Source organism: Solenopsis invicta, chromosome 2, assembly GCF_016802725.1.
Source record: "Solenopsis invicta isolate M01_SB chromosome 2, UNIL_Sinv_3.0, whole genome shotgun sequence".
Classification (NCBI taxonomy): Eukaryota; Metazoa; Arthropoda; class Insecta; order Hymenoptera; family Formicidae; genus Solenopsis; species Solenopsis invicta.
Window position 1 is genome coordinate 21,381,466 of NC_052665.1, and position 19,010 is coordinate 21,400,475.

General features: G+C 36.6%; 1 protein-coding gene across 5 annotated transcripts in view; it reads right to left on the reverse strand.

The window, feature by feature from the left end:
* The window catches only part of LOC105202478 (activated Cdc42 kinase-like), a 289,383-nt gene that overhangs the window by 189,999 nt on the left and 80,374 nt on the right, over positions 1–19,010 (reverse strand). For all 5 annotated transcript variants that reach the window (XM_039459696.1, XM_039459695.1, XM_039459694.1 and 2 more), the window contains exon 3: positions 5,437–7,023. In XM_039459696.1, the coding sequence (XP_039315630.1) occupies positions 5,437–7,023 (1,587 nt within the window). The remainder of the gene's footprint in view (positions 1–5,436; positions 7,024–19,010) is intronic.

Consider the following 19,010-nt stretch of genomic DNA (forward strand, 5'->3'; position numbering starts at 1 on the left):
TTTTCTTTTTCTTTCTTTCGTATACGAATTGATTTGTTAATAAAATGGCTAAGAAAGATTGATTAGGTCAGGATCATCAAAGATTTTGGTTTTACTTTTGTATTCATTAAAGCTTTGTCTAGTCTCAGACATTTGTTAATATAACTATATCGTTTAATAGAAAAATAAAGCCGTAAAAGTAAAAAATATATAAAAAATAATTATAGAAAAAAACCATAACTTTACCAAAAAACCGTAATTTTAACAGAAAAAAACCCGAAAAAAACCAAAACAAAATACTAAAAAAACAAAAAAAAATCCGAAAAAAACGCAATTTAAACGGTTTCGGTATTATTTTTAAAGCTAAAAAACCAAAACCGAAACAGTTATTATAATTTTTTATAATACCGTAACCGTACTAAAATATTCTTTCGGTCCTGGTCCCTGCCTTTGTTATTACACAAATCAAAGTAGAAATCTTGAATCTCACATGTTCTCAAAGTTAAACTTTGATAATGTTTGTTATCAAGAGGAATTACAAATTCCACGACAATTTTTTTTCATTCGCAGGCCAACGGTCAGACAAAACACCAAACAAGTTTAGTTAGCTTATTTAGCTTATTTAGCAAAATGTGCTCAGAATCAAAAAGATTAGGATCAGTGGAATTAAATGAGTCTTTTAGCTAGTAGATTTTCAAAACGTGGAACCAGAAATAATTCCTACTAAAATAAATAATGGATTGTGAATTAAGAAAGACTTCTCTTAGACTTGTTTCGGGGAAGATTCCTTGAATCCAATTTGTCTTTTTCTGCGGAAAATTAGTTTTAAAAGAGAAAAAAAACTTTCGCAAAAAAAACACTATATGTCAATAAAACAATTGAAAATAAAATCTCAAAAAACAAAGATGATCAAAAAGCTTATTTTGTTAGTTTGAACCTGGATAAAAAGTTTGGTTTCACAATCATCTAAGGAAAATCCTTAAATTGCAGAATAATTGAAAGAATTGTATGTAGTAGTTAAAAAATGATATGCCTATCATATTTAGAAATTTCCTAGTCACAAAAACAAAATAGTATATTCGGCAAAATTAGCTTCGTTTCATGAGAGATAAATTAGTTAGAAAAGAAAGTTAGTTATCTGGAATTTTACTTTTTCTTTTTAAAAGAAAAGATATTTAAAGGCCAGTCAGTCATCTACTTTAAGTCTTTTAAATACATTAGAATTGTTTACACGTTAATGTCTCTTTCTGAGACCGCGTTGAGATGTTTGGTGAGAAACCGCTTTTGAATCCAGATGAAATTAAAAATCTCAAATTGTATAAAGAAATCTGTCTTCAATATTAAAAAGACTGCCTTGCTCATGGTTTTTGATCCATGATTTTTTGGAGAACTTAGAGCAAATACCGAGATAGAAATTTGGTGAATCTTTTGAGACGCTGGATCCACAACAGATACTTCCACCTTACTCAAAGTCTTCAAGAAATAAGATACTTCAAAAAAAGAATTTCATCTTCAAAAAAAGACAGCTTTTACAGAAGAAAAATTCCAGTTTTGTTGACTTGGGTCTATTTTGGAATGGTTTTGAACTTCTGGCATCTCAAGAAAAAACGGTTGTACTCTAGAAGATTCTGAAAGCAATAAAAATCTGAAAAAAATTTAACAAAAAAGCCTTTAGTTGTCCGAACAACAAACTTGAAAAGGAGCGGGGCAGTATTGTTTTAACAATGTCAGCCAGGTTTTAGCACAGCTGGCCTCGAAAAATCAATATATCGATTTTCGGACTTGAAAGGTACGTTTCCTAATGATGAAATGTTGTTAACTTAAGCTCGAGTACGAACTTAAGCTGTCACGTGTGTGTTAACGTTTCTTATTGTAATTAATGTATAATTAAAACCGTTCTATCACTAAGAACCTTGTCTTTTCATCCGCAAGCGAGCGTGGCGAGAGTATGTGCACGGGAGCAGAGATTGCAACAATATAAACGTGTGTGTGTGTGTGTGTGTGTGTGTGTGTGTGCGCGCGCGCGTGCGTGCGTACGTGTGTGTATAAAACTGAATCTTTTTAAATAAAGATTAATAAATAATAAAATGTGCATGTACAACAAATATTTACAAGATTATAGCAAGTAATTTTCAGTTATAAATTTAACCCTTTATGGCACTTCTAGTAAATATAATTTTTTGAAACTTGATATCAGGCAATTTTTGGGATTGTTGAGTACAAATCTAGTGTAAAAAATAAAAAAATTAAAATAGCGAATCCAATATAACGGATAAAAATTTCAAAATCAACTAAGTTCGCTTGAACCACGTTACTCAAGAATGCTGATTAAAAATATCAAAAATACAAAATTAAAAATAATGGATCCAATATGGCAGATGGAATTTTCAACATCAATCAAATTCGCTTCAAACTTCGAAAATTACGTTTGCCATATTGCATCTGTCATTTCAAATTTTGTAGTTTTCATATCGGATTCGTCAAAAATCTCGAAAAAACACTTAAACAAGTTTCAAGAGCACTATCGGAATAGTGAAGTGCAACAAGATAGTAGATCTACAGGGGGAAACTAAAAAAAAAGAAAATTAAACAAACTTTTAGAAAAGAGGTGGAGACTAAACTTACCGTATGGGAATAGCGACAAGAAAATATAAATTGCCTATAAGAAAGACTAAAAACCAGTATAACCAATGCAGCCTAGGTATTAAAAAAGGAACCAAAAAACCATCGTAATCACTGGTTTGATTATAAATACACGAAAGCGATCAGAACAATAAATGACGCCAGACAAAATTGCCTCAGCGGTGAAACACGGACGCGGGCAAACAGATACAGGGAAGCAAAAAGAAATGTCAAAAGGCTATATAGAGAAAAAAGAGCATTTTTTAGGGAAATTGAAAATCAGAAAAGAGCGGACCGGATACCTAGTAAGTTCTATAAAGAGATTAAAAATGCCAAATTGGAATATAAGCCATTATGTAAATTTATAAGAACTCTATTAGGCAAACTAGCAACAAATCAGGAAAAAATTCTGCAAAGATAACTAGAACATTTCACGAATACCTTTAAGGTATCAAAAAATGGAGAGCAAAACGCGCAGGCGCAAAACTCACCCAAAATACAAGAATACGCCTATTTCCCGACGACATCAGACATTAGAAAAGCGGTAAAACTCCTGAAAGATCACAAAACACTAGGGATAGATGCAATTTTAAGGGAAATGCTGAAAAATGCAGAAGACAAAGCGTGTAAAGTTATGCACCGGATGATAAAACTCATTTCGCAGGCAAAGAGATTACCCCCGGAGACTAGTTTATGGGCCTGATCCCTAAGAAGAGATTTAACGGAATGTCAGAATTATAAGGCAATTACCCTTTTAAGCACAACACATAAAATAACTACATCCATAGTGCGTAAGAAGCTAGAAGATGTATACAAAGGGTTAATGGAAAACTACCAGTATGGCTTCAGGAAGAAAAAATCAATCCTAAATCTACTGTTCAACCTAAGATTTTTCGCTGGAAAAATTGTGGGAATATATTCCGTCGTATCACCTATTTGTAGACTTCAAATAAGCATACGATGATATCATAAGGAACGAGATGTGAAAAATGCTTGAGTAATTAGAGCTGCTGGACGAACTGGTGCGGGTGTGTAGACGAATGACAGAAGACCCCAAGGGTAAAGTGAGAGTCAATGGCAAAGCCTTAAATATATTTAACATAGATAAAGACGTCAAACAGGGGGACGAACGCCAGTCCGTCCTGTTCAATCTAATCTTAGAAGCGGCCATAAGAAGAGCAAACGTCAAAAAAGACACTTCACTCCTATATTAGAGCTATCAGATCCTTAAATATTCTGATAGTCTGGACATGGTAGAAAAAAGTCTAAAAACAGGCATTCAAAGCCATAGAAAAAGAGACAAAGAAAATGGGACTAGAGGTTAAGGCAAACAAAACCAATTTCATTTGATAATATTCAAATCCTAGATAATAAGGAAGTTAGGAAAAAAGTTAAACATAAGACAAAATCGTTAACAAATTTGGTTACCTGGGGACAGTCATTACGTCAGACAACAATAAATCAGTAGAAATAAGAAGAAAATTAACAAAGGTCAACAAAGCGTACTTCAGTCTTATTTCTCTATTAAAGTCTAAAGAGCAACAAAAGCCTATAAAATATATAAAATTCTAATTAGATCCGTAATAATATATGGCTCAGAAAGTTGGACTTTAAAGAATACAGATATATCAAGTTTGGGAATGTTTAAGATCTTGAGGAAGATTTTAAGAACTTTTAGAACAAACAAGTTAGATAAAAACAAATATAAAAGGAAAACTAGTGAGGAGTTATATCAACTATATGACAACACCGATATAGTGACGCATATTAACAGGATTAGAAGGCTGACATAGCTAGGACATGTAAACAGAATAAGAGAACAAAATCCTTGTAAGAGAATACTGCATGGGGACATCCATGGCATAAGACCAAGAGGCAGACTGAGTAACTAGTGATAGAGTTCGGTACTGAATAATATAAAGAAGTTGAAGATTAGAAATTAAAGGACCAAATTCGAAGACCGGGAGACCTAAAAGCAAATTCTCATTAAAAACAGGATCTTCTTAGGTCCGTCGCGCCGTAGAAGAAGAATAAGTTTCAAGCAAATCCAGTCGTTTTTGATAATTTTATCCGTCATATTGTATTCATCACTTAAAAATTTAAATTTTTGACGTCAGATATGCAATCAGTGACTTCATAAACTCCCAGATAGTAATTTTGAAGTATAGATTATTATGCAAAATTTTATGTAAACAAATTTAATCTTTAAAAACAAAAATTTTTTAGTATATATTTATTAATAATAATTATTAATAAGTATTATTTATTTAAAATATGATTCTACTTAAATTATTAGTTAGAGAAAATCTTTAACAATACCAAACATGCTAAAGGAATACGTTAAGCAATTAATTCATTCATAAAATAAACTTGGATAGTATGTGTAGCTCCCAGAGCTACAATGTGACACAAAGAATTAATATTAATCTATAATAAACTATGGATGCTTCCAAATTACAAACAGACATTTAATGTTAGAAAATAATTGCTGTTTTACAAAATTGTTGTAAGTTTTTAATAATGCATGGATCTTTTTAAACGGCTGCAACATTATTGAAATGCATACTTATATTTGAACGATGGCTTTGCAACATTACATTATAATATACAAGATTGCAATATTGTTGCAACATCCTGTGCTGTATGGAATTTGATCAATATGTTTCATTCATATAAACTATATATCTATATAAACTATATATTTAATAAAATTAAATTGTTGAAAAATATTACACTTTTACGAATTAAATCTGAAGATATTATATAGACATATAAATAATTGTATGAAATTCTGCTTTATAAAAAGGCTACTTGTAACAAAGGATAAATATATACCATGTTTGTTTTGAGCATCTTGTTGCACGCCTCTACATTCCCTCCCCGATTCTCTATTTGTATCTACACTTCTTGTATCCTGATTGGAAATTTGGCTACAATTATCAGTTGCGTCCTCTTGAGGTTTGTATGGCGTCACAACTTGACGAGGCAAATTTGGATATTTTCCACCGAGAAAGCTGATGTCACCGAAATATGCTCCATCCAAACCTACGTGACCAGTGTGCTTGAGATCGCCCTGCGGGGAGGATATCATGTCCGTGCGAATTTTCCTACGCTGCGATGAAAAGGCATTTTTACCGTCTCCGCGCGTAAATTCACCAGGTTTGTTGCTAGGTAGATTAGAGCCGAGATATGCAATCGTGTGAGCCGGGTTAAAAAATCCCGTTTTACCATTATTTAGAACGCCCTTCCACAAAGTATTGCCGTTACCTTTGTCTAAAACTGTGATTATATCGCTCTGTCTGTAAACAAGCTGGCCCGGTTCGATACTATCCTGGACCGCTTGCACCTGCTCAGGCTTTAAATCGGGTAACAAATTAATTAATTCGGAGAATTTGGGTCTCTTCGAAGGTTCATGCTGCCAGCATTGTTGCATCAAAGTAAAATAATCCTTTGGACAGCACTCAGGCTGTTCCAATCTTTGAAAATTAGGCTCGTCTATAGCCTCAAGAATTTGATGGCCGGTCAACGCTGCCCAGGGCTGAAATCCATAACTGAACATCTCATACAACGTCACTCCATATGCCCACACATCGCTCGCAGACGTGAACTTCAAGTAGGATATGCACTCAGGCGCGCACCATGCAATAGGCAGCTTCAAATTGACATTGAAATTTGTTTGGTAATAATCTTTGCCCACACCTAGTGCGCGTGACAGTCCAAAATCTGATATCTTGACCTTGTTCTTAGAAAACACGAGAATATTTCTGGCGGCGAGATCACGATGTATTAACCTTTTCGCCTCCAGATATTGCATTCCGTCCACGATTTGTATAGTAAAGTCACACAGCGACAAAACCGGAAAACTCGCACGCAGACTGGGCTCCTTAAGGCATTCAAGCAACGAGCGTAAGGGAGCTAATTCCGTAACAAGCATCAGCGAATCTGTATCAAGCACGACGCCATACAGCCGCACAATGTGCTCGTGATCTATCGCGTGCATTATCGCAGCCTCTTTTAGAAATTCTATGGGATTATTCTGCATTCTCTCGCGCGATAGACATTTAATTGCAACTTGTATTCTTTCTCCGTCATTTGTCCAAACTCCTTGCTGCACGACTCCAAATTCACCGGTACCGAGTTCCTTGTTCACAATAATCGCATCGGCCGGAATCATGTGCTTATTAGGAACACGCACCGACGGCTTATCCTGTCTTTCTTCCGGTAACATGCTTAGTACACCAGGAGACTGTTCTTCGCGTTTTGGTAGTAGCAATTTCTTAAATTTAGATAGATACGTTTGAGGAAAGTGCTTCTGGAAATATTTCTTTAGACGGCGCATCTCCGGCTTGCTCATCCCTATCGCATTTAAATCCTCTTCCGTTACATATTTCAATTGTGCCGTTGTTTGCACCTTCAAATCCCCTAATTAAAAACAACACTCTTATTAACTATATTTTAATAAACATGCAAATAAATAATTAAATATATCAATATTTAAGAACTCTTCGACTTAAAAAAAAAGTATAAAGAATATAGGGCAAAGTTGGTATATGTATATGAGGTACTTATTAAAAATTTAATTCATCAAATATTATTTGCTATGTTTAAGAAAAATAAAATTACACCAACAAAAACTTCATATTGTCTACTATTATAAAAAAATGTTAAATAATAAATATTTCTTTTTTTACATTAAAAAAAAATTTTTTTAAAACTCTTGCATTCTTATCGTAAAAAAATGGTAGGATTTACAAGTAGTAGTAGTAGGTACTTTATTCCTTGCGGAGTACATTGCGGACTTCCGCTCCGCTTACATAGTTTCAACCTTTTTATTCATTGCTTCTTTTACAACACACGAGAGAGAGAGAGAGAGAAAAATCACTCATCCATCCACACCTCCACACTCATTCTTTGGACCTCCGTTTCCGCCGCTTTCTTCCACCCTTTCCTCTCTTCCTTCTACACTCTCATTCATACCCAGCCACCCTCCTCCCTCCCGCAACTCCCCCAATTTTCTCATCCAAACTTCTCCCTCCCCCCTCTCACCTAAAACCTCTCCTACCATCTCCTGCCATCCCTTCTCCGTCCCCCAATCCGTGCATTCCTCCCATATATGCTCCCACGTTTCCTCTCCCCATCCACATATCCTACACTTTCTTTTCTCTTTCTCTTCCCAGTATCTACCTCCTCTCATACCATCTCCTAACCTACACCTCGCAATCCTTTTCCATCTTTCCTCTTTCCAATCCCTCTTCAAGTACTCCGGCACTCCCTTTCCCTTCACTCTGCTGTACCATCTGTTGAACTTCGAGCTCCTAATTTTTTCCCACCTTTCCTCTTCCTGCCGCCTCCTCTCTCTTGCCACCACCTCTTCCCTCCTTAACCCTCCCTCTTCTCACAACTTTTCTATCTCCTTGATGTTCCAGCTCTTTTCTTCATAGAAACTTCTTCTTTCTTCCTCCCATTTTCCCATCACCTTTCCCTCCTTCGCTCTACCTCTTATCTCCTCCCAACACAACCTTGCCAACTCCCTCCCTCCTCCTTCTCCCAGCTTCTTTTCATAACTCATTCCTGCCCTTCCCCTTAATTTTTCCCTCTGCATCTCCTCCCTTACCATGTACCCCGGTGTGTACCTTCCTACCCCTATTACCCATTTCAAGTATCTGTCCTGTATCCTCTCTACCTTTTCCCTTTCTTTCCACCCCCAAATTTCTGCCCCATAGCTAACCACCGTCCATACCAACCTATCAAATAACCACATCCTTCTAGGCCAGTTCTTTCCAAATTTCCTTTTCCCTATTCCCCATACTTCTCTCATCACCACCGCTCCTTTTTTTAACTTTCCTCTATATGTTCTTTCTGTCCCCCATTTGCCATCATCATGTAGCCCAAATATTTATACCTTTTCACTTCCTCTATTTCATTTCCTTTCCATTTCCATATTATCTTTTTCTATCTCCCACCCCCTCTTCTACACCTCAACACTTTTGTCTTCTCCACATTTACTTCTAATCTTTTCTGTTCTACATATTCTTCTAATGTTTTTATTAACCCTTTCATCCCTGCTTCATCCTTTGCCACCACCGCCACATCATCCGCATACGCCAGGGAATAAATTTTTCTTCCTTTCACCTTTACTCCCCTCCATTCCCCCTTCTCCAATTCCAAATCCGCTAGTAGTAGTGTGAACATGCATGGGCTCAACGGACATCCCTGTCTCACTCCTCTATTTGTCCAAAAGTTTTCCCCCTCTCTTTCCCCCACCCTTACTCTACTTATTGTTTCCTCCAAAACTTCCTCACACCTCACCACCAGACTCTCTCTCACTCCTTTTCTCCTCATTGTCTGTACCAGTATCTCCCTATCCACCGAGTCGCCGCATCCAAACGCTGCTTTCATATCCACGAACATAACTACTATTTTGCCTTTTGCTTCCGCTATTTTCTTACTTATTAAATAATTTAATACGTATATGTGATCTATCGTTCCTACCCCTCTCCTAAACCCCGTTTGACTCGGTGGTAATATGGTAGGATTTACAACTACTTGTGTATAAATATGCGGCGCATCGATATTTTACAGCTGATATTTACAAACTGATATAAAATAATACAATAATTTATAAAATATGTTTCATAGTTTATTAGAGAATAAGAACAATAAAAATAGAGACAAAATAATAATGCAATATTAAAGATTAACGTGTGCAGACATCAATAAAGTACAGATATGTACACATTGTGTTTTCAACATAGGGGCAAGTGCTGCCTCCCAATCACGCAGTCAGTACTACGGTATAAATCTCGCTAAAAATGTTATACATCCTAAACGGGTGGGATATACAAGATGTCAAACTAAACAAAGAATACAAAAACTATAAACTTGTATATTACTTGTATTCCATCCGTTACTATCTCTTTACATTTATGTATCATGAAATAATCATCATATCTTTTACATTTTCTGTAGTAATCATTTTATGTAAATTGTAATACACGATTGCGCTACAGACTACATAAAGAAATCAATTCAACTAACGATATTTAATATTAACAATAAAGACCTAAAATTATAACACAATACTAACATAGCATAAAAGCATATAGTAGAGTAGTTACGAGCTAGTCACCTTTACTCTTATTCTTATTCTTTTTCTGATTTCTGCGGTGTAAATCCCAGCGCAGCGTAAATTACCCTGTAACAATGCACCTCCGAACCGTTTCCCCCTGGGGCCACAAATCGCCCCCCCTCCCCGTCCGGCCGAACACCTGCCGGACAGGCAAACAGGCGCTATGCGATAAACGCTCCATTTTCGCGCGCGCAAACGGCCCAGCGAAAGCGCCGTTAGTCATTTCCTCCTCTATAATTCCGTGTAAAAAGGCATTTTTAACATCCAGCTGTCTTGTAAACAATTTTGATTGATAATTAAGAAAAGAGTTCTAACCGTTGTAATATGTGCAACTGGTGCATAAGTTTTGGTATAATCAAATCCTTTTCTCTGAGCACATCCTTTAACTACAAGACAAGCCTTATAACGCTAAACATTGTTATCTTGATCCCATTTGATTTTAAACACCCATTTATTGTTAATTGCTTTGTTCCCTTCCAGTAACTTCGTAAGCGTCCAAGTATTGTTTTCCAATAACGAGGTAATTTCTTCTCGTACTGCTTTATACCACAATTCTTTATCTTCTTTTCGTTGAATATCATCGTAATCTTCTAATTCGTCATCGACAAAAGCTTCAGCAGTTAAAGCTATTCCAATACATTCATCACAATATTTAGGTTTATTCTATTGTAGCCTAAGCTAACACCAGTGCATAGCAACAAAAAGGGATTTCATTGCTATGCATATTAATTTTAAGTGAATACTCGCGCTTCAGAATCGACCAAAACGTGAGAACAACGGAAAGCGCGAATCTTCTTTCGAAACTTCCTTTCAAAAGATGTGCAGAAAACGCGATAACGACGGGAGACAAGATAGTCTTTCGCCGGATGTCGTACCGTCGCCGATTCAGCGTGCAGCCGACCTGCAATTCAGCATCAGCAATATTGGAGGATAAAAAGGGCCTCTGAATCGGGAAACGGTGGAGAATAACTTGAACAACCGTCAGAGTAACATCATGCGTAACTTATACGTCGAGCCGTGACGCAATGCAAGAGAAGATAACGCACACCACGGCCTAAGCCTGAAATACTTGAAAACTTCACTCTTTTCTCGAAAAGTATACACAACAGTAAAATGTGTAAAATCATCAATGAAAGACAATAAATATTTCTTTTTGTCATAAAATTCCGTGCCCATAGAACCACAAACATCGCTATGAACTAATTGAAGTGGCCTTTTAGCACGTACGCGCGTCTGAAAATGTGGCAATTTCGTTTGCTTGCAATTTTTACAAATTTCACATTTATCGATTGATTTCCTGTCAAACTTCTCTTCTAGTTTAATACCGTTTACCAAAGAAGACAATCGCTGTAAATTATCGTAACCAATGTGTCCAAAACGCTTATGCCACAAATCTATTTTATTTTCAACGCTACAAACGTTTGCAATTCACTACAAATGTCAAGCTCATATAATCTATTTTTCCGTATTGTTTCTGCAACCGCACAATTTCCTTTTTTAACAATTGCTTTACCGTTAGTAAATATTAGGTGTATGCATTAATTTTAAAGGATTTACAAGAGATGGTGTAACTAGTACTACATCGCATCGGGCCAAATTGTTGCTAACTTGATGTCAAAGCACCATCAAGTGGCTTTAGTTTTCTGTATGCGCCACGTGTCAAATTGTAAACAAAATTGTTTTTTTGAGCATTAAATATGTCAAAATTTGTGCCAACAAAACGGCATTTGCGGGAAACTTTGCTTTTTTGCTTCCATTCGAAGAAAAGTGTTGCTGAAAGTCAACGAATGCTGTCGGAAGCTTATGTGATTATGCTCCATCAATTTTAACATGCGAGTACTGGTTTCAACGCTATAAAACAGGTGATTTTAACACGGAAGACAAGGAACGTCCATCAAACGTCCATCATTCTTTCGACGTGAAATCCATCTATTGCCAGAAAGATGGGAAAAAGTAGTGGCTGGGAATGGAAAATATTTTTAATGATCAATTTGGTAACCATTTCGTCACAGCAAAGCCGTAAGTTTACCTTAAAATCCTTTAAAATTAATGCATACACTTATAGAATTGAATAAATAAAACGTTCATTTCCAGCTTTCAAACTGATAATAAATTAAATTGAAAATTCGATACAAGCAACACTTCTTTAATTGTTATTAAACGTGTAACGCTGGTACTTTTCCGATGCGGCGGGAGTATCGGGATATCTTTCGATGCGTTAGGATATCGTGATCGGTTGCTCGGATGTGCTCGCCGGATGCCAGGGTTTGTCGGTAGTAATGAGAACTCCGTGTTGAGTACAATGATACAAACGTAACAATATATTTATCAGATGTAGTTGAAATACACAAGTAATAATAATGCACCGAAGTGCTCGGTTAAACAATAATCGGACCCGTGTAAAGTAAAAGAACGACGATTGGTCGGGCAAAATATAATGCGCTGCGTAGATTAATATTGTAACAAAAGAACGAATTCGGATAACTAAAGAAACTGGCGGACGGACTTGTATTATGCGCTATGCGCTCGGAGGTAATAATCGGAGTCGCCGTAAAGCGGCTGACTTAACGTGCGGTTAAACGGGCCGTGATTGGCCCGCGCGACGGCCGGTCGCGATCGCGGAATCAGCGGCGCGCGGTGCAGCGGACGGTTCCGCGATACGCGAGGGTGGTCGGCGTTAGAGACCTAAGTGGTCTCACCCCGCGGGGTGTTGTCACCCCGTGGGGAAGTAGGTTTACGGATGAAGCCGGAGAACGGCGTCGAGTATCTCCGACAACGGTGTTGGTCTCGAGAATCCCCGAGAACGGACTTGCGGGACGGACAATTCTTATTGGCCAAGAATACCCAGCCGCAAAAACGACGAGTATTCCCGTCGCGGACGGAGGATGGAATCGGCCGAGTATTCCCAGCCGTTAGGACCGACAAGTATGCCCGTCGTAAAATAGTTGGAACAAGAATGCCCGTTCCCGAGGAAGTGCTTGAGAATACCCAAGCTAAGGAGTGCCGAGGATAACCGGCGCAGGAGCGGAGTAAGTGCGAGATCGGTGGCTCGGAGCGATCTGATTTTGGCTGCCCGCTGCCGGCTTATATAACGGTCCGCGCGGTCGGACGTACCAATCAGCACGCGTGGTTGGGCCGACCGGAGTGGGAACGCTTGCCAAACGCGGCGCGCGGCACGCATGGTAGCGCGTGATCGCGGTAAGCTTAGCCAAGCGCGTACACGCGCTCGGTCTTACGCGTTGTGTTCGGCGTTTGGACCGGAGTAGCGGTGGGGCGGAGGGGCGTAACGTTACAAACGTGCTTTTCCATCTACTAATGTATGTACCTAAATTTTTCCACATTCTGTTGCAATTAATTTATGTCCAGATTTAGCAACATGCATTTAAACTGGTTTCTGTATATTTGATATTTAAAAGTTTCTCACCCGAAAGCGCAAGATGTTCTGTCGCACCAGAATCCAAATACCAGGTCAAAGTTTCTCCGTCAATTTCCGCTTCAACGCATATTCTTCTTCTGCAATTGTTTTCTTCTTCCAATCCTCCGTAGTAATATTTGCACTTCCTGTTTCTTCTTTAATTTTCCGAGGTTTCCTGCAGTCAGCCCATTTGTATTCATACAAACCACAATTATGACATTGAAATTGAAATTTCGGTTTGTTCTTCCACTGTGTTTTCACATTATTTCCACTTCCTTTCTTCACTCCACCTTTATTTGTCGCAAATGCCACATGTTTACCATCCTCCGCTTCACTTAATCCGTAACGCTTCGCTTCTTCGTCTAATAAACAATTCTTCACAAAACTAATTTTGAGTAGGTCTGGCGATAAGGTTTCTAAAAATGTCACCACTGCATCATACTCCAAAGGTAGCGTCAATAATAATAGCAGACAACATAAGTTTCTTCAACCATGGCACCGGTGGGCTTTAGCTCACGAATGAGCCTATCAAAATTTAGAAAGTGTGTACTTATCGTCTCTGTCGTTTCAAATTTCAATGTCAGCTTCTTTCGTATTCTCAGCTAACTTGCAATGTCTTTTCTCTCGAAAGTATTTTTGGAAGTTCTCCAAATTTCAAAAATTTCTTGATCCTTTACAAACTCTAGATGGCTATCGCCTATTCGTTGAACAATAAGCGATTTGTATTTTCGATCGCTTTTAATTAAAGGCTTCAACTGCGCTTCTTTTTGTACCCTCTGTTCCGGTGTGTCCGTATCCTTCAATTTGATTGTCCACGTTATCGGCCAACATAATGACCCAGATAACAAAATGCGCGCAAAATGAGTTCACGGAGCGTGCATGCCGTGCGGATTATCCGCACGGTGAGCTCACGGTATCCGACAGATGCGTCATCATATAAAAATCATATCGGCCGCAAGCGTGCGGTACTCATGCGTGCGAGCGATATGAGCCTCAATGCGTTCTCCAAATAAGACTCATATTGTTCATGCATACATACGGCACTCAAAAATTCTAATCATTGACCATTTTTTTCAGGTCCCAATCAACACACAATATTTTAAAAATCTTTTTCAAAACTTTTACAAAAAAAAATTTTTTTTAACGTTAAAATTAATGAATTTATGCCACTTTTGACATTAAATACATTTTTTTAAATATTGAGGTCTTTTTCTTAAGAATTCTTCCGAAATTTCCACGTGGTCACCCATCTAAGTTGCGACCACGGTAAACGTTGCTTGATCTCTGTGATCGCTGCAAACTGATCCCTCGTGGTAATCTGTAAACACTTTATGCTAATACATGTACATCACTGATAGATCAGGTCAATATATGTTATCGAAAAGATAAAATATATGCAGGGTCTCCCATTTTAAATGATCCAGCGAAGTATCTCGAGAACTAAACCCAGTAGACAAAAATGTTTTAGACAAAAGTTGTAAGATTTCAAAGGGGACATAAGATGGTGTCATTAATTTGACCTTGAATAGTTGCTTGAAAGTCACGTGAAAATTACCTTCAATTTTTTTAATAGAACTGCCTATTTTTTATAGCATATTCTTTAGGGTGGGCCAAAAAAATCGACTATTTTTTTTTCACTTTATACTCCGAAAACTTGGTTGGTAGAGACCTCAAAAACATTCTCTCCAAGTATGAGCTCTTAATTTTAATAGGAAGGTCCTCCGCCTCTCAGTTTTCTATTTTTTTCTTATTGTGAGGAAGAAAAATATATATCTCGGTATCTACTATTTGAAAAAAAATATTTCGTCTCATATTTTCGTAGGAAATTGAATTCTCTACAAAAAAGATCTCTTACAATGTTTTCGTATACCTCAGCGTTCAGAAGTTATTAAAGGTTAAAGTTTGATCATTTTAAGGTAATTTCTTTTTTTTTATGACTCCTTAACAAAAAATCATTATGATACGCGCAACTCATGGTTTTGTCGGAAATTCACTGCTCTACAATAATGGTCTTTTATGATTAGTCGATTAAATTAACTGTTCAAAAGATATTCACCGTCAAACTCCAATGCACACTATTTTTAACAGTTTTTGATTAATAATTCAAACAATTTCAATTTAATTCATGAGTTTCGGGGAAATTTTTACAAATTTCAGTTTCTATGAACATGAAAATGTTTTAAACTTTTTTTCTAGTTTATTTTTTTAATCCCAAGCATGTTTGAGTACATTGAGTACATTGGTTAATAACCAATGCTTGACGAGAAATGAAGAACAATTTCAATATTTATTGCAAGCTATAAAAGAACATCGCAAAAAATACCCGAACTGCAATAAAGAAAATTTTTTACAGTAGAAATGTACGATTATGTTAAAAATGTTGATAATTATATCTCAGCTGACAATTAAATAAAAAAAACTTTTTAAAAACAAATTGAGAATTTTTTTTTCTTCTATCAATACTTTTTATATTAAATGTGACACAAAAAAGATATTTACTCGAAATTTAATGAATCATTGACTCTAAGTTAGAAAAAATGCAATAATTTTTTGTTTCAATGTACTCAAACATGCTTGGGATTAAAAAAAAAAACTAGAAAAAAGGTTTAAAACATTTTCATGTTCAGAGAAACTAAAATTCGTAAACATTTCCCTGAAACTCATGAATTAAATTGAAATTGTTTGAATTATTAATCAAAAACTGTTAAAAATAGTGTGCATTGAAGTTTGACGGTGAATATCTTTTGAACAGTTAATTTAATCGACTAATCATAAGAGACCATTATTGTAGAGCAGTGAATTTCCGACAAAACCATGAGTTGCGCGTATCATAATGATTTTTTGTTAAGGAGTTATAAAATTCATAAAGAAAAAGAAATCTACCTTAAAATGATGAAATTTTAACCTTTAATAACTTCTGAACGGTGAAGTATACGAAAACATTGTAAGAGATCTTTTTTGTAGAGAATTCAATTTCCTACGAAAATATGAGACGAAATATTTTTTTTCAAATAGTAGATACCGAGATATATATTTTTCTTCCTCATAATAAGAAAAAAATAGAAAACTGAGAGACGGAGGACTTTCCTATTAAAATTAAGAGCTCATACTTGGAGAGAATGTTTTTGAGGTCTCTACCAACCAAGTTTACGGAGTATAAAGAGAAAAAAAATAGTCGATTTTTTTGGCCCACCCTAATATTCTTGTAGCTTATCTCGAGACCTTTCCAAAACACTGCAAAAAAGTTTATTTTCGTTAAGTACTTTTCGAGTTGTGAGCTTAAAAGCTACGGTATACTGTAATTTTCAAGCGTCATAACTCAAAAAATCCTTAACAAAAATAAACTTATTTATAGTATTGTTACAACCAAAAAGGTCGTGTTGTACTTTCGCATTCGCGCACTACTATTTCAAGCGCATTCGTAAATAAAGAACAAACTTTAAGGAATAGTAAAGGTTTTGTTAATTTGACCAGCTGTCAAACCGAAGGTCCAAACACAACAACAATTCGTCGCTAACAAACGAGAGTTTCTTTTCTTAATCAATAGAAACCCAACAACATTCACGCAACACTCAAATATACACGGTCGTAACACTGCCACTCTTTTTCAAGTTGTCCCGACAACTCAGGGACCTTCTGTAAGACTTCCATGACTTCTTCCCAAGCTGTTGTATAGGGATTTTCGAGCTGCGTAATTTCGTTTATAAATAACTCGATCTCACTCTTAGTCTTGAGCACTTCTTTCTTAATTCTTCGTTCAAGGGGGGGGGGCGGGGAATAAACTATCGAGGACCCAACGCCTGTAAGGCACCCCAAGTCTCCGCCTCGGCATTTGTCCTACGGCCCACGGGAAAACCTCAAATCAAAAACCGGGGCAAAGCGGTTTTCTTAAAATAAGTAAAATTACCGCAATCTTCCACACAAAAATCGTCGTCTCGAGCCTTAAAACTGAAATAAAAAACAAAATCCGACGAGTATTTCACTCAAAATAATTAAACCCCGTAAGAAAAAAACTTTTTAAATTATTTAATTTTTTTTTACTCTTTTTTATTCAAAACAAAACTTTTGCACACAAGATTCTAACACAACGACCTCCTGCTCTATTCTAGACCACAGTCACGAGTTACCAAGCGTCGTCTTCTGTGATCCAGATTAAAATGACTACCTCCTGCTCTACCCTCATGCCACAGGTACCGAGCGTCGTCCATTTCTGCAATTGCAACTTGCTCAACGATTTTCTGCTCTATCCTGAAGTTCTGCTACAGGTCACTAAGCGTCGTTCAATTTTACAATTACAATCTATTCGACGACCTTCTGCTCTACTCTGGGCTCCTGCCTTAAGTTACCGAGCGTCGTCTCGAATAATCTCAAATAAAATGATGACCTTCTATCCTTTTCAGAACTTTACTTTTGCTTTCTACGGGCTCTCGATTGTCGGTACAAAAATTCCCTAAAACGATTATCTTTCAAGAAAAGCGAACCTATCTAAATGAACTATCTTATTTTTATGCCTATTAAATTTTCGAATGCAATAAACAACATCATTTAATTTTCTAACGATTCGATAGGGACCTTCGCAGTCACTTTGAAGTTTAGGAGCTCTTTCCAGTTTCCTTCGAGGACTGAACAACCAGACTTTTTGTCCAACTTCAAAATTTAATTGCCTAACTTTTCGATCGTATAACATTTTAACTCTCTGAGATTTCATCTCTATACGTTCTTTTGCTAAATTATGAGATAAATTTATTTTTTTTCTAAGGTCATTGTAATAGTTCGTAACTAAAGATGTTTTTTGAAAATTCGGAGGACAACCTTGAAGAAAATCTAGAGGTAGTCTCAGTTCTCGACCTAAACATAATTCTGAAGGAGTAAAACCAGTGGTTTTATGTTTAGAAAATCTAAGACGCTAATAAACCTAAAGGAATCCAACAATCCCAATATCTTTGATTTTCAAAAACAAATTTCGCTAAATAATTCAACATTGTTTAATGTTGGCGTTCCACTTGACTATTCGATTGTGGATGAAGTGGAGTAATTCTTGTTTTTCTGATTCCCAACAATTGAGTTAGTTCCAAAAGCATTCGTGATTCAAAATTCCTTCCTTGGTCTGTATGCAATTCTAATGGAACACCAAATCTAGCTACTTGATTTACAAAAACTTCTGCAACAGTCTTAGTCCTAATATTTTTTAACGGAAAAGCCTCTACCCATTTAGTAAAACAATCTGTAACCACTAACAAATATTTATTCCCAGAAGAAGAAATTGGTATAGGACCTAATGTATCCAATTGAATTCTTTCGAAAGGTGCCCCTGCATTATAAATATGAAAGAAAGACTTCCCTTTATCTGAAGGACCTTTCTTAGCAAGACAAATTTTACAACTTTTACACCAATGCTCGACATCTTGCTTGTAGGACGACTAGTAAAAACGTTTCCAAATTTTTCCTAGAGTTTTGTTAATACCAAAATGCCCCTCTGAAGGGGAATCATAAGCTTCCTCCAAAATCCGGTTTACTAAATCTTGTAGCACTATTGTCTGAAAAACCACAGAACGCAAATTTGGAGACTCCCATCTTCTACATAAAATTCCCCCCCTAATCTCAAAAGAATCCCACAAAAGCCAATAACTCTTAGCAGTTGTATCCCCCAACTCTTGACTAAGTAGACGTCTATTTGCTTCCTTTCCTCGAATTAAGTCCACGATCGACGGATTTTCTAATTGAGCTTTCCTCCAATCAACTGACCCAATTTCCCCGAAGACTATTCTACCAACGAATTTCTCTCCATTAATCTCTTCTCTAAATTCTACCTTTTTACAATAAACGCAAGAATTTTCAATACAAGGTCGCCTGGACAACACATCA